Source organism: Somniosus microcephalus, chromosome 9 (assembly GCF_052327205.1).
Source record: "Somniosus microcephalus isolate GS21.2 chromosome 9, FLI_Smic_1.0, whole genome shotgun sequence".
Taxonomy (NCBI): Eukaryota; Metazoa; Chordata; class Chondrichthyes; order Squaliformes; family Somniosidae; genus Somniosus; species Somniosus microcephalus.
In genome coordinates, this window is record NC_140995.1 from 7,442,045 (window position 1) to 7,458,846 (window position 16,802).

At 42.3% G+C, this 16,802-nt stretch overlaps 1 protein-coding gene across 6 annotated transcripts in view; it reads left to right on the forward strand.

The window, feature by feature from the left end:
- The window catches only part of rock2a (rho-associated, coiled-coil containing protein kinase 2a), a 220,863-nt gene extending 204,368 nt beyond the window's left edge, over positions 1-16,495 (forward strand). For 2 of the 6 annotated variants that reach the window (XM_085996308.1, XM_085996303.1), the window contains 3 exons: positions 4,821-5,037; positions 10,149-10,244; positions 14,837-16,495. In XM_085996308.1, coding sequence (XP_085852434.1) covers positions 4,821-5,037; positions 10,149-10,221 — 290 coding nt within the window. In that variant the 3' untranslated portion in view covers positions 10,222-10,244; positions 14,837-16,495. Of the gene's footprint in view, positions 1-4,820; positions 5,038-9,542; positions 9,601-10,148; positions 10,260-14,836 lie in introns of those variants that run through there. The other 4 variants (XM_085996305.1, XM_085996304.1, XM_085996306.1 and 1 more) reach the window with 4 other exon arrangements.
- The last annotated feature ends 307 nt before the right edge of the window (positions 16,496-16,802 follow it).

The following is a 16,802-nucleotide window of genomic DNA, read 5'->3' on the forward strand; positions in this document are numbered from 1 at the left end:
TAAAATTCTTAAGGGGCTTGACAGGGTAGATGCAGGGAGGATGTTTCCCCTGACTAGGGAGTCTAGAACCAGGGGTCACAGTCTCAGAATAAGGGGTCGGCCATTTAGGACTGAGATGAGGAGAAATTTCTTCACTCAGGGTGGTGAATCTTTGGCATTCGCTATCCCAGAGGGCTGTGGAGGCTCAGTCATTGAGTATATTCAAGGCAGAGATCGATAGATTTTTGAATATTAAGGGAATCAAGGGATATGGGGATAGTGCAGGAAAGTGGAGTTGAGGTAGAAGATCAGCCATGATATTGAATGGCGGAGCAGGCTTGAGGGGCCGAATGGCCGACTACTGCTCCTAATTCTTATGTAATACTTTGTGATAAGATACAAAATTATACAGAAGCAAAAAATCAGCAACACAGCACTTAACTCTCTCGCAATAAAAGTGTTACAAATTTCCTAGAATCCCTTTCAATGTCCTTATAACTGCGTCTATGAAATTATTGGGCACTTCTTGCTGCATCTAGACACTGCATGTCTTCGTGACTTAGACATGCAGTGAATAACAAAATATTCGGGCTGCCGCTTAAATATATCGCACACCTCTGAATTAAAGAGTCTTTTCCTTACTAAGCAAATTTCTTAGAAACTCCAGATCTTTTTTTAACAGGCAGGTGAACTGAGTTTTATAGAATTGTATATTCCAGGTATTTGAACTGTTGCCTCCTTCCCTCATTCTGCTTGATAACCAGATTTGTTTTTCTGGTTTGTTTTTCCCATAAACGGCCTGACTGGCATACCAAATGATTGTTGTTTTTAAAAAGATAGCTGGCACTGATGACAAATTGCAAGATGTGGACTAATTACAGATACAAGGCTATGAGCACAGGTAATTGACAGCCTGGTAAAGACTGGCTAACAGCTCCACCTCCCACCCCCCCCCCCCCCCCCCCCCGGACACACACACGGCACATTTTCTGATGGTAATAGCTAACTAGACACAATAGATTCATGGAACTTGTGCATTTGCTTTGCTTACAGGCTGTCAAACCAAAAGAACAAAGAAAAACTTAATCAAAATAGGCTTCTGTTTTTTTTTTAAAAAAACAAGATGCCTCGGTCTTGCTACAATTTAAATGAAAAGCTGTAAGATAGAAATTCTATAATTTGAACTAGGTCTGTTCCCCATTTCCATCACAAAGAGAATTTTAAATGGCATGTCACATAATGCATGACTTATTTCACAAGTGAAGAAGTTCTACAAGTGGCAACTTCATTGCCTGCTTTTGACGTCTTCATTTAAATACAGGATAAGTTAGCCCTCCTGTATGCATCAATGCATACATGCACAGTATGGTTAGTGTGAGCCCAATAGACCAGGAAGGTCCCTGTTAATGATCCTATGTATAGGCTACGTTAGCTCACCTCAGCTGATCTAACAGTTGGATACAATTAGCCAAAGTGTCTCTGCTGGAGAGGTGAAAACAGTCCTGCTGATTCATACTATTCAGGGCTTCCTGAATAATAACAAAAGGTAAGAAAGAACTTGCATTTATATAGTGCCTTTCACAACTTCAGGAGGTCCCAAAGTGTTTGAGTTTTACAGTACTTTGGAAGTGCAGTCACTGTGGTAATGTAGGAAATGCAGCATCCATTTTGTGCACATCAAGGTCCCTCAAACAGCTGCGATTATGACCAGTGATGATCTGTTTTAGTGATGTTGGTTGAGGGCGATATATTGGCCAGGGCACCGGGGAGAATTGGCCTGCTGTTCTTCGAATAGTGCAGTGCCATGGGATCTGTTGTAAGAATGTCTGGGAATTAGGGATTGAGCACTGCTGCGATGATCCCTAGAGTTGAATAACTCACCAGCACTTACTGTCCAGAATCACACTTCAAGATGACAGTTGGTTGAGGTACTGCCTGTGGACCCAAATCCTGGTTTGAATCAACATCAGTATAGTGGGGAAGAGGGTAGAAATTTGAAGGTAAAACTAGAGGAGAAAGAAAGAAGTTCATTGTTTATTCCCTGTACAGAAAGGAGTGGTAATGTTTAAAATCCAGTTCTGTCACCAGATAATTCAAATGCATCAGACCCAGTGTGCTGTAGTGAAAATGGTTTAGTGACCCGCTTCCAGCTTTAGTGTTGTAGTTGCTACGGAACCTGCTTTTACTGGAAGGCGATCAGTCCTGTGCGCATATGTTACAAAGTTAGAGGAAGCCAGTAGAAGTAATATTGGGGGCGGAAGGCAACAATCCAGCAACCACACATTGTTATAATTACCAAAGACCGATGTGTCTACATTGTAGCGCAGCATGGAATTGTGACTGAAACCACACGGTACATTAAAATATTTGTTTCCTCGATCTTTTACGCTGGGTATTTGTTTTATGCCACGATTACATATGTCTCTGGACACACATGCACATGAAATTCCACCCCAAAATTAGGCAAAATCCGAATGTTCCATTCTGATTGTCTCACATACAAATGTTCCCATTTTTGAAAAGGACTCTTATGCAATGCCCACAATTACTCCATTGTATCCGAACTCGCACCAAGTCCCATTCACTCCTCGTGCCTGTTCCTGCTGACCTACATTGACTTCAGACTCAGCAATGCCTAATTTTAAAACTCCTCTTAAAAACATCCCTCTTTAACAGAGCTTTTGGATCGGTGTCAATTTTAGTTTGATAACGCTCCTGTGAAGCACATTGGGATGTTTTACTACAGTGAAGGCGCTATATAAATACAAGTAGTTGTTTGGTCAAAAATAAACAATTAAAAGCTGACGAGTTTTCCCTTTTTTTTACATTCTCCATTCCTTTACAAATTTCCACACATAATTGACAGGAATATATTCATCAAAATTAAAAAGAAAATTAACCTAATGGAACACAGCATCAGCAACATTTTGTATTTTATTCATAGCAAACGATTAAAATGTGAACAATTTTTAAAAAATTTATACTATGACCTCTTCATCTTCCATTGTTGCTGCTGGTGCTCCCATGCATAACACCAACTCCGTGTTCCTCTATCTAATTCCATCTTAAATAAAGTTTACAATTTAAGAATGTATTAGTTTACACACATTCATCACCACAATTTTAAATGACTCATGGGGGGAGAAATTGGGTGAGTAGCGCCACCTGTTCGCGCCTAAAGAGGCAGTCAGTGGCTGTAGCGCCACTGGCTGCGCCTCCCGCGATATTCGGGAGGGGCGCTAATGGTGGCGTTAGCCTGTTGCGCTGCGCCGCCACCGATGACGTCATCGGTGTGCGCAGCGCCCCATTCGCGATATTTGGTAGCGAACGTCGCAGTTGCGCTGTTCGCTACCCGCACCCGGTTCACGGGGCCTTACTGTGCCGGCGGCCGCCTGCCAGCACCTCCGTCCCCGGCCTCCTAACCTCCCCCCTGTGGCATTGCCGGCTGTTTCCCGAGAGCCCGGCACTTCTCCTTGGTGCCGGGCTCATTTGCCGGCACTCACGATCGGGGATCGCGCTGTTGCAGGCACCTCCCCCTTAACAGTGGGAGGAAGGCCTGCAGTACCGCAGCGTGCCGTGCCGCAGCGTGTGGCGCTGCGGCACATTGCGCTGCGATAATCAGTTTCAGCGCCTTAAGAGGGACGCGGAGCGCCTCGAGCCTCGCCCCGTGTCCCTCGAGGGGCACTGAAACTGAATTTATGGCGATCGGTATTACTCCGATCGCTGCGCTCAGGCGACTTTTGCGCCCCAACCCAATTTCTAGGCCATGAAGTTCAATTGCATTTTAAAACTGATGCTTTCTGCAATAAGCTGCATTTGACGTTAATCTACCCCTGCTACCCTTATGCTCATAAGGGAAGTACTGTATGAGAATTGGGTAAGTATTGTAACAGTACATTTATGGATAAAATCATTTTAAAATCAGTAATGTTTTCAGAAGCATGTTTTGTGGAAAAGTTCCTGATAACACTGATTTGTATTCCAAGGTTTCCTTCTTTCTCTGTTCAAGTTCTCATTCATTCTCTGTCTCCCACTCCTCTTTTCTCTTGTGTCTCTCTGTCATACTATCTACCTCCCTCTCTCTTCCTTTTTCTCTTTTTCTTTTTTCCTTTCTCTCATCTTCTTTCCCGTCAATCGTCTGCACAAGCACATGCATTTGCTCACTCCTTGTCTCTGTGTCTCCCACCTTCACTCGCCCTCCCTCGCTGTCTGTCTCTTTATTCTGAGAAAGGTCTTCGATGTGAAACGTTAACTCCATTTCTCTCTCCACAGATGCTGCCTGGCCTGCTGAGTATTTCCGGCATGTTCTGTTTCTATTTCAGATTTCCAGCATCCACAATATTTTGCTTTAGTCTCTTTTATTCTGTTGGCTTCTCAATTTCTCTCTTATGCTCACCCTGTGTTTCCCTCCCACTCTCTCTCGCTCTGTATGTCTAATTCACTATCTGTGGGCCTGTCTCTCTCACTCTTGTACGTGCATTTCCTCTCTCTCAAGTGCCTGTGCACTTGCTACCTTCCTCCCTCTCTCTCTCTTTGCCTCTGCGCTCTCTTTCTCAATGCCTCTGCGCGCTCTACCTCTCGCGCCCGCGCGCTGCCTCTCGCACCCGCGCTCTCTGGCATGCCCTCTCGCTTTCTATCTTTTTCTATTCCCCAGCTGTCTTCACCCTGGCATTCAACATACACTATAGACGTTACTGAATAATGATCTGCAGCAAAAGCTTGATTGATTTTTCTTTCTCCTATGCTTTGAACAGTTGCGGTACCCTACTGAGAGAGGCTAACTCGGCATTTATATTTGATTAACACTGAAGATCATTAAGCTAGCTCTTTTTCCCTTGCAGTGAATTATGATGTTTCATCGGCAAAAGATCTGCTGTTACTCGCTAATTCAACAGAAGAACAACAGAAATGGGTGAGTCGACTGGTGAAAAAGATTCCAAAGAAACCTCCTGCACATGATCCCAACTTCCACAGATCTTCGCCTAGGTCCTCAATGCGTGTTCCACCTAACCAATCCATGAGGCGGCCGAGCCGACAGCTTCCCCCAACCAAGCCCAGGTAAAATATTATTGATCTGTTAATTTTAAGCCTATTTCTTATACATCAGTGGTGATTTTGTACTGAAATGTATCATAAGCTAATGCAGCCCTGTCTTTAAAAAGTTACATTCACTATCCTGCTGTTAACAGCGTGTTCTTGTAACATTTAGAAAACTGAACGTTATCTGCAGTTTCCAAATATGTGTGCTTTTCAGGTTTAAAAATGTGTGTCCCCACAATTATCTAAATTAAAAACAAATTAGTCCAGCTCTTGATTTTATAACCATTTTTAAATGTTGTCGCTTTGCCTCAATTGCCAGGTAGTGGTTATATTATTGGACCAGCAACCCAAAGGTCCCGAGATCAAATCCCACGGCAAGGTGTGAAGTTGAATTCAATAAATCTGGTAATTAGTGGACTAGCAACAGAAAAACACGAGTGTCCAAGCTGCCGATTGTCATCGAAACCCAGCTGCTTTATTAATGTCTTTCAGGGAAAGGAACCTTCCGCCCCTACCTGCTCTGGCCTACATGGGACCCCAGTCCCACACTGCGCAATTATCTCTTAATGCCCTCATGGCAACAGAGATGGGCAATAAATGTTGGCTTGCCAGTGCTGCCCACATCCAAGGAACAAATGTATATTTTTTTTTTTTAACTACATTCGAACAGCTCTTCCTCTTGGGCTTCTCTCCTCACCACCCCCATTTGCCTTTTAAATCATTTTTTAAATTCAAAGGTATTCTTCATTTCGGCGCACACAAGGTCCATCTTTGTCTGAATTTTACAGTCTTTTAACATCCATCCAGTTTGCTCTTATTCTGCAGCTAATATATCCCTGTATTGAAGCCAGATCTTCTCTTGTCAACAACCTGGTTACTTATTCTGTCCCTATCTCTCTCCTCTCTCCCCCCCCCTGCCCCCCACCCTACTGCTGAAGCCAACATCATAGAACCCTATCATCTCAAGTATGTCCCCTCTTTTCCATTTTGTATTCTTCGGTTTAACCAATTTCTACCTTTCCATTTCCACAGAGCACCCCCATGTAAGATTGGTTTGGTCAGCCCCGACTAGAGTTTCTGAAAACTAGTATACTCCTGTGCTGTTCGTTGTAAAGGCTATCCTTTATTCCATTTACATTCCCATATGCTAATTGATGCCCCATTGAAAGTGCTATCTTACTTTTCTAGAATTGCAATACTGTTTGATTTGCCAATAGTAATGCTGCCAATAATTTGTCCTACTGTTGGCCATTTAAAAACCCTTTGTTGATGTGGCCTTCATGTTGTGTAGTGCAACAATGTCATTGTGAAATGAAGGACACAATTTACATTACACCAGTACAGCAAACCAGTTTAACTCCTCCCCCCATAATTCTGTTTCTCATTGAAATGTCCCAACAATTTGGATAAAAATTGTGGAGTCATACAGCTTTAAACTGCAAATCATCATTTTTAAATGTAAGAATTTGCTTTGACCTATGGAGTAGGAGACCCAAATTTGAATCTTGGTCTTAACTTGCAATTGCATTCTTCACAAGAGGGAGAGCAAACAGGCGTTTAGGTTTGGCAGAATTCAATCCCTTCATGCATCACTCAGTTGTTCCTTCTGTGGTGAGCAGCATTCACAACATCTTGGAGAAATCTGCAAGCTCGGTTATGCTACCTGAGCAGGAAGAATAGCCACGTCTAACTTTTAACCGAGACGGCGGGTGGCACACTAAAGTGCTGCACTGTGGAGTGACACCTGCAGGTTCTGACCTTTTGGTATCCCACGAGCAAACTTTCAGTTGGTCTGTGTTATAAATCTCATCATCATCAAGAAACTACTCATGAAATAACGCTGCACGGCCAGCTGGTGGCGCCGTCCAAGGAGTATAAATACTCGGGCGTGGGCCCAGCTTTCCAGGGACATTTTGTAAGACAAGGAACTAGTGAAGTACAACTAGACCTCCATGTTCTGAAACAAGTTGATTAAAGCCTTGCTTTATACTCAAACCAAGTGTGTAGTGAGTTTTATTATGTCAGTCACCATGGGAAAACACGGGCAGGAAGTGAAGCACTTCCTTGGAGGAAGGGTGGTCAAATTCACACATGCCACACTTTCCTTGATTTCCCAAGTGAACAGGAAAATTCCCACTCCCTTGGTCAGAAAATAATTCATGGCATGGGGGAACCTAAAAAGGGTGGAAAAATAACTTCGAGAGAGGGGTTAAATGGTGCTTTTTTTTGAGAGAGAGAGAGGGGCAGCCAGGAAATAAAAGTAACGTCATTGGAATTGTAAACTTTTTTATTAAGGAACTGCATTAAAAAATGTGTTTGTTTGCACCCTTAATTTTATCTGATTTCCTCCTTTGGAGTAACTATTTGCTATCCAGATGGCTGGTGTTTCTAAACTATTACCTTTTTAACCATCAAGCTGTCAGTTTACTCTTACACTCCTATCTATTGCTAGCTAAGAACTGACAAAATGTAACAGTGGGAAGGAGGCATTGTTGGGACTTAAAGTTGCAACCACTTTGTTGGGAGGCAGGTGCTACATCGCCTGTGTTTCTGGATTGCCATTTGAGTGTTTCTATAAAGAAATGAGGGTTGCTGTGATGCTGCTTGGACCTTCAGAACAGCAAACCACAACTGCAATTTTTGCATATTTCTATAGCATTCTTCATTACTTTAGTGTACAGTGAACCATTTTACTAATGCTCCACATTTTGAAGTGTGATTGCAGCACTTTTCAAAAATTTGTCAGTTTATCCAATCCCTCTCCTGATACATCAACCCCCTTGCCGGGATATATTTTCCGGGTATCCTCCTGGACCCTACTCAAGTAGCCATTACAGTATTAATGTGTGAGCCTTAACCGTGATTGGCAGCAGGGAGCATCACAGCACAGTCTGAGCCCGTTCTCGTGTGGCGTCCACTTCCACCAGGAGTTGGTCTGTAGTGATGAGGAGCAGAAGCTTTGACTGATTTTCCGCTGCTTAATCCAGGCCAGTGAGACCACTTGTACTGCAAATTACAAAGAGATATTGATAGATTAAGCGAATGGACAAAACTGTGGCACATTCTAAATGGTGAAAAGCTAAAAACAGTGGAGGTCCAAAGAGACTTGGGGGGTCCAGGTACATCGATCATTAAAATGTCATCAACAGGTACAGAAAATAATCAAAAAGGCTAATGGAATGCTGTCCTTTATATCTAGAGGACTAGAATACAAGTGGGTAGAAGTTGTGCTGCAGCTGTACAAAGCCCTGGTTAGACCACACCTGGAGCACTGTGAGCAGTTCTGGGCACCACACCTTAGGAAGGATATATTGGCCTTGGAGGGAGTGCAGCGTAGGTTTACCAGAATGATACCTGGACTCCAAGGATTAAATTACGAGGAGAGATTACACAAACTGAAGTTGTATTCTCTGGAATTTAGAAGGTTAAGGAGTGATTTGATTGAAGTTTTCAAGATATTAGGGGGAACAGATAGGGTAGATAGAGAAAAACTATTTCTGCTGGTTGGTGAGTCTAGGACTAGGGGACATAGTCTAAAAATTAGAGCCAGACCTTTTTGATCGCCTTATCTGAGGAAGGATGTTCTTGCAATGGAGGGAGTGCAGCGAAGATTCACCAGACTGATACCTGGGATGGCAGGAATGACGTATGAAGAGAGATTGGGTCGATTGGGCTTGTACTCGCTGGAGTTTAGAAGAATGAGAGGGGATCTCATTGAAACTTATAAAATTCTAAGGACTAGATGCAGGAAGGATGTTCCTGATGGCGGGGAGTCCAGAACCAGGGGTCACAAGCTAAGGATAAGGGGTAAGCCATTTAGGACAGAGATGAGGAGGAATTTCTTCACCCAGAGAGTGGTGAACCTGTGGAATTCTCTATCACAGAAGGCAGTTGAGGCCAATTCATTAAATATACTCAAGAAGGAGTTAGATATATTTCTTAAGGCTAAAGGGATCAAGGGATATGGGGAGAAAGCAGGGACAGGGTACTGAATTTGGATGATCAGCCATGATCTCATTAAATGGTGGAGCAGGCTCGAGGGGCCGAATGGCCGACTCCTGCTCCTATCTTCTATGTTTAAATTAGGAAACTCTTCTTCACACAACGGGTGGTAGAAGTTTGGAGCTCTCTATCAAACGGCAATTGACGCTAGATCAATTGTTAATTTTAAATCGGAGATTGATAGATTTTTGTTAACCAAAGGTTTTAAGGGATATGGGGCAAAGGCAGGTATATGGAGTTAGGTCGCAGATCAGCCATGATCTCATTGAATGGCTTGAAGGGCTAAATGGCCTACTCCTGTCCCTATGTTCCTATCTAATGCTGATAGTCATGAAATCAGCGAACTTGACACAGACCAGTGACTGAAAGTGGCACCTTCACTGTCTGTCTGGTTCTACTGCTGATTTGATAAACTTGCTAAGCCACGGGGAGCCATCCAGGTGCTTTCATATTATGTTCTTAATACCTCTCTTACATGTAAATATTTGCTTCCATTTCCATCTTTGTTGCTATTCTTGTAGCTCTGACTCTGGCCCCATTCTTCGAATCATCCTACATTGACACATTTTAATAGCACCAGTAAGTTGTAGAGGGTCATGTTCATTCTGCTTAGCATGTAGTCGACACTAATTTTAAGAGTTTTGTCTTTACCACACTTTGTCCTGCATGATATTTTTGCATCTGCACCTTCTTTGTAATCTGCATGCAAACTGAAATGATTATACTTTGAGTTCCCAATTCATGCTTTGAACTGCAGTATCAGCCCTGTTTAGATCTTAAGTCACCAGATCATACACCTACTAAAATTGTTGTGTGTTCACTCAGCTCTTACATTTGTATAATAAACATAAGTAACACTGCAAATAACTTCAACCGTGTCATTTCTTCCGCGTTTGATGGAAAAATACATGACAGGTACTGTTTCTGATTTATTTCTGCCTCTTGAAGGCAGTGACTCAGTTCCACGGGCAGCTTTCTGATACCTCATCTAATTGCCATTTTCCATATGTGGGTCTAGACAGTGGAGTTGTACAACTGCGGGGGGGGCGGGGGGGAGGGAGTTATTCATTGTAAAGAAATGTAAAATATGAACACTGAATTGATGTGCATTCCCTGAACTGTTACAGATTGCTTGATATGGCCTTTAAAGACTGGGACTGGCCGTTTGATGATGATGATGATGATGTGTTTGATTTTTGAAGAAGTTGTTTTACCTGAATGGGGTAACCTATCTGCAGGTGCTGGGTTTGAAGTCTGCAGTGATGTTTCAGTGAAGCATGGTTTGGCTTGTGCACTACCAACACTTTCAATGAAAGCAGCAGTTAGGAGAACATGGTATTGTAGCAGCAGACTGTGATTGCGAAAATCGAGACGGTATTTTAACCATACACATGCTCGACGGGTCCATTGTATTTTTGGTCCCTACAGGCAGTGCAGTCTGATAATTCAGTGCCTGGTTTTCACCAATAAACCAGTGATGGGAATGTTTTATTCTAATAGTTTTCAAAACTAATTCAGCAGAAAATAGTGTGATGGGGGAAAAAAAAGACATTTTAAAAGTCGTGTTGTATTAAGTTTTGTTTTTTGACACGCCGATTCTACTGCTTGATTAGAGATTCTCCAAAACAAAAAAAGTAAGGTGTTCTCTTTTATTTACAGTTAATAATAAAAATAAATAAACAATCTATGGATAATCTACAGTGAAATACCACCAAGAGTTAAATATATTGCAGTTTTTTTATTGATGAAATGACTGAATTATTTCTAGAGGATAGAATCAATCTGCGTTTTCTTTGGATCTGTGGTGACTTTTGTGACCTTGTTTTTAAAAAATATATATATGCTGTTTGCTCAGTTTTCTGACTGTGTGGAAATTGTAACAAGCTATTGTTGATCAACATCCTTACTCCAGTTGGTTGGAGTGCAGGGAACAACTTTCACCATAGACGAGAGGCACAGATGGAGGATTTCTTGTAACTTTGCCCACCAGTTCTGTCATAGATTCTGAAATTATAAGCTGAGAGGTTCAGCTCATTAAGATATCAAATGTACTTTAAAGTTCTGCAACTGTTACTCATTAATTTGAAATTTCCAAAAGACTGAATTTAACAGAAAAAGTGGAAGATCTTCAGAATGAAATATTTGGAGATTTCCCAGGGTGCGCTCAGGAAATTCTTCCTTTATGTGACCAGGGCATGGTAAACTAAAATATTTGGTGTGACCACAGTAATTCTTGCAGCTTATCCGTGAACCTTTGGTATAATTACTTGCAACATAATTGACTATTTGGTAGGAAGAATGTGCCACAAGAAGAGTGAAAGATGATTGGCCACTTGAAGCAGTATTGGGCAGACTCTGCTAAAGTCAGCCCAGCACTGTAACCCAGCCATTCGAGAATGTTCAGAGATTGAACGAAGTAGCAATTATCTTAGCCCCGAGCCCTCTAGATGTTAAACAAAAAAACAATATTTTCTTTTATGCTGTATATTTGTATAGAGATTTTATGCATACTTAACAGAAATATTTAATTGGCTTTTTAATTAAATCTTCTCGATTAATTTAGTTTGAGAGAATGTATTTGTCAGTCTGGATGTGCGCGTGATGCTTACCTGCTCTCAGTATTGGTCATGTATCTGCCACTGGTACATACAGCACGCATGTCTGTGTGTTTTAGTACAAGCATGCAAATTATAGTATCTAGTGTGTTTTGTTTTCACTGCATGTACTTCTATCTGTCAATTTGCATAGTTTTTAAGACAATATAAGGGGAGATTCTTTAAGTTTACAAAAGCATCATGCTACAGATTTCAGAGAGAGGTCTCACCCTCTGGACATTAATAAAACTGCAGATGTAATTATGAATTTAAGAAAGACTTGCATTTCTATAGCACCTTTCATGACCACCGGATGTCCCGAAGCGCTTTACAGCCAATGAAGTACTTTTTGGAGTGTAGTCACTGTTGTAATGTAGGAAACGTGGCAGCCAATTTGCGCACAGCAAGCTCTCACAAACAGCAATGTGATAATGACCAGATAATCTGTTTTTGTTATGTTGATTGAGGGATAAATATTGGCCAGGACACCAGGGAGAACTCCCCTGCTCCTCTTCGAAATAGTGCCATGGGATCTTTTACGTCCACCTGAGAGAGCAGACGGGGCCTCGGTTTAACGTCTCATCCGAAAGACGGCACCTCCGACAGTGCGGCACTCCCTCAGCACTGCCCCTACGACAGTGCAGCACTCCCTCAGTACTGCCCCTCCGACAGTGCAGCAATCCCTCAGTACTGCCCCTCCGACAGTGCAGCGCTCCCTCAGTACTGCCCCTCCGACAGTGCCACGCTCCCTCAGTACTGCCCCTCCGACAGTGCCACGCTCCCTCAGTACTGCCCCTCCGACAGTGCGGCGCTCCCTCAGTACCGCCCCTCCGACAGTGCGGCGCTCCCTCAGTACCGCTCCACCGACAGTGCGGCGCTCCCTCAGTACCGCTCCACCGACAGTGCGGCGCTCCCTCAGTACCGCTCCACCGACAGTGCGGCGCTCCCTCAGTACCGCTCCACCGACAGTGCGGCGCTCCCTCAGTACCGCCCCTCCGACAGTGCGGCGCTCCCTCAGTACCGCCCCTCCGACAGTGCGGCGCTCCCTCAGTACCGCCCCTCCGACAGTGCGGCGCTCCCTCAGTACCGCCCCTCCGACAGTGCGGCGCTCCCTCAGTACCGCCCCTCCGACAGTGCGGCACTCTCTCAGTACCGCCCCTCCGACAGTGCGGCACTCCCTCAGTACCGCCCCTCCGACAGTGCGGCACTCCCTCAGTACCGCCCCTCCGACAGTGCGGCACTCCCTCAGTACCGCCCCTCCGACAGTGCGGCACTCCCTCAGTACCGCCCCTCCGACAGTGCGGCACTCCCTCAGTACCGCCCCTCCGACAGTGCGGCACTCCCTCAGTACCGCCCCTCCGACAGTGCGGCACTCCCTCAGTACCGCCCCTCCGACAGTGCGGCACTCCCTCAGTACCGCCCCTCCGACAGTGCGGCACTCTCTCAGTACCGCCCCTCCGACAGTGCGGCACTCCCTCAGTACTGCCCCTCCGACAGTGCGGCACTCCCTCAGTACTGCCCCTCCGACAGTGCGGCACTCCCTCAGTACTGCCCCTCCGACAGTGCGGCACTCCCTCAGTACTGCCCCTCCGACAGTGCGGCACTCCCTCAGTACTGCACTGGAGTGTCAGCCTGGATTTTTTGTGCTCTGGTCTCTGGAGTGGATTTAGCTGATTTTTAATACTGGAATTAAGCCAAAAGTATTAACTCTTGTATTTTGGCAACCCACTAAATGTAAAAGCATTTGCTGAATCAGAATGCATTACTGTATTAATATCTTGTATTAATAGACTCTACTCATTATATGGCTGAAGCAACTGGTCTTTCGCTATAATTTTCATGCTATTTTAGGGTGCAGTTATTACTATCTCTTACGCATTGATGTAAAATGCAAGTTCCCTTCCCAAGGGGAGGTTTTGCACCAATTTGAGTTTGTACCTAGTTTGTGAAATAGACTGTCAAAAGCTTTGAAATACAAAATAGATGAGCTGTATAAGCTCAGATCATCTTTACAGATTTTATAAACTCGTTTATTAATTTCCCTGTTCTTTTTCCCCCTTCAAATCTCCCACCTTACACAACTGTCCCATCTAAGAAGACAAGTTAATGGAACTGATGCCACACTCCTGACCATGTCCTATAAAGCCAAATACTAAGAGTCGTGCAAAAGTAGCTTGCTGGGTGGGAGATTGCCACCTTCTGGCACAGTGCATTGGCAGTTTCCTGGCTAAACTGGACTCTTAAATGGCGCTCCTAGACAGGTGACTTTGCTAATTTAACCTGGTTTAAACTTAGTTATTTGGAAGCCTGTACTTGTAACCTTGTCAGTAGTCAGCAGGAGGATATCTTCGTTGCCTTGATATGTTCCTCATTTGGTCACTAGCTGATGGCAAGTTATTTAAAACACATGCTTATCTAGCTTGACTATAAATTGAGAACCACAATTAATTTTCATAATTAAATCGATCTGAATGACCTAAACATAAACACAAGATAACAAAAAATATCCATGGTATGTGAAGAATCATGTAACTTTTCTTTATATTATGATGGATTACTACTTTTATGGAAAGTGTGAATTACTAATTTGTGCAAAATTGTGTATCTTCGAACGTTCTGTTCCGATAACTTTGAGGAGGTTGTGCAGAACTTGGCAAATCTAAATGAAATTCTGATGGATTCCTCATAAAAGTACAACGTTCAAGGTTCTTGATTTGTCAAAGTTGTTACGCTCGTGTGGAGCATAAACACTCGCATGGACTTGGGCCGAATGCCATGTTTCTGTGCGGTAAATACTATGCAAATGTGCTGTAAATAATATGCAAGACTAGGTGAAGAAAGCTCCCCTGTATTGTCTTAGATTATACCTCAGCCATGCTTCATGCCTTTTATGTTCAATTGTCAATATTATGTTTCTTCGACAACGTTTTGACAGTAATAATAGGTGTGAAATCAGCATTTTCATCTTTTCACCAAGATTTTAATAAGTGACAAATATTGGCCAAGTATGTTGTGATGGAATAAAAGTATGCTACCAGCATGATGATGTATTTTAAACTGCATTTCCTTATTAAGTGGATCTGCTATTTTTGTCCTCCTGACAACATTCAACATAGAATAGACACTAACTCGAATAGCAGTTAGTTATAGGTGCTAGGTGCTTTTGATGTTCTAGTTCTGGGTTAAAGGCATGTTTTAATTCCATTTTGTTTCTTTTTCAGCTAACTGTCTTCTGGGGAATGCAGTCATTCAATTCAAGATGATGGGTTTCCTTCCTAAACAATAAAAGACTGTGTGTAATATCGTTTTTGACATCCAAACAAGAGTGCACAAAATGCTGCAGTTTATTTTATATAAAAAAGAGCTAAACATGACTCTACGTATCAAAAGTATCACAATGGTTTACAGCACTTTGCAGCAATGTAGAATTCTAAACCTGGGAGCAGTATTGGTCTGCTGCAGTCCCAGACAGCAATAGAAGTTGATGTAAAGATGCCCCCCAGGTTGCTTTTTAAGCCTGATCTACACAAAGCTCTCTTGGATGTGATACTACTTGGCAACCAAGTGAAATAAACACTAGATTGGTTGGGACACAGGATGGGGGAAACGTGCCACTGTCCGATAGACTGAAGTGTTGTTGAGAAGAATGACGAATTTGTTAGGTGGTTACATCAGAATAAGAAACCAAATGTACCAGATGGTCATGTGAAAGTATGTTGTGTTGGAACAGCCCAAGGGAGCTTTGACATTTCAGAGAGTCAGTCATACTTTTTCAGTTTTATGCAGAGTAGTAATTAGTCAAAGGAAACCGTCAGTTGTCTTGGCACAAAGTACATCATATGGTATGTATAAAGAACAAGCTTTTGTTATCACAGTTGCATCTATGCACTTGTATAAAGCCATAGAGTTTAACAGATTTGCTTATGAGCATATTATAGGAAGCTGCATCTGAAAGGAATGTGGGAAACTACAGCCCTTCGGATTGAGGAAATTTTGGAGAATGTTAACAGTCATAAATACACACTTTATAATGGGCAACCCGTGATTTTCATTTCAAATATAAATAACGCCTTAATTTAACATTTTTCTAAATGTTTGCCCATCCTGTTAAATTGAAGTTTACTGATGACTGTTGTAATGGAAATTAAATGAAAGTTTATTGTTAAGAAAAATAGTGCACTATTTTTACACGTAACCATTTGCATTTGCATTGGCCAATTTTGAATGTGTTTCTATAAAATTATTGAAGAAAATATTTCAAGTATGGAATCTTAAAAAAAACTAGCTAATGTACAACTGTTACTACCCAAACTGAGAATTATACAAAGGAATGACATGGTATTGGCCCATTCAATTATATTACTGTAATAGCAAATCTATGGAATTTGTAATCCTTTAGACTCACTAAGTGCTATGAAACCTTATTTGCCTTGGTTTGTGTACCAGTCTAGATGTTTTATTTTCATTATTATTTCTAAAGAGGAGCATCTGTGTCTGTTATTTTTACTACATTCTCACAGCACATATATCAAGATTTTCACAAACTCTAAAATGATTTAACTAAAGTCATACTGTAGATGTATTTTAAAGTTTGTATAGAGTTCTCTAACACTGTAGCTGTAGTATAGACTCTAGTACGGTTGCAGTAGTTTGTTATGAGGACTCTGATGTGTAGCTGGGAAGCTGAGGCCTTGCAAATGGGGCACTCATACAGATATATTATTTTACATGCCATCTTACAAAAATACATAATTTATATTGGCTTGGCCATTTTGTATTTATAAAGGCTATCATCTTGAAATGCATGTTTTATACAACTACAGTATGCTAAAGATAATGTAAAACATATTTGACAATAAAACCATTATGTAGCCTTCCAATTTTTTTGTGTTTTGCATAGTCATTAATTTGGTTTCGCCCACTCTCTTGTATACATGCGCATTGACATAAAGTATAAAGCCTTTAATGCTGTTTTGGGGGATTTTTTTTTGTTCACGTGAACGAAATCTAATCTTGATTTAACGCTTCTGCTTCAAGAATTTTTTAGTAAACCTATCGCTTTAAGAAAGCATTGCATCATCCTATCTTGCAGTTGCCCTGTCCTTTCATATGGTTTTTCTGTGTTGACTGTCTTCATTCCCCACCTCCCCCATCTTTTGTATTAGTTGTGTTTGTTCTGCAATTGAC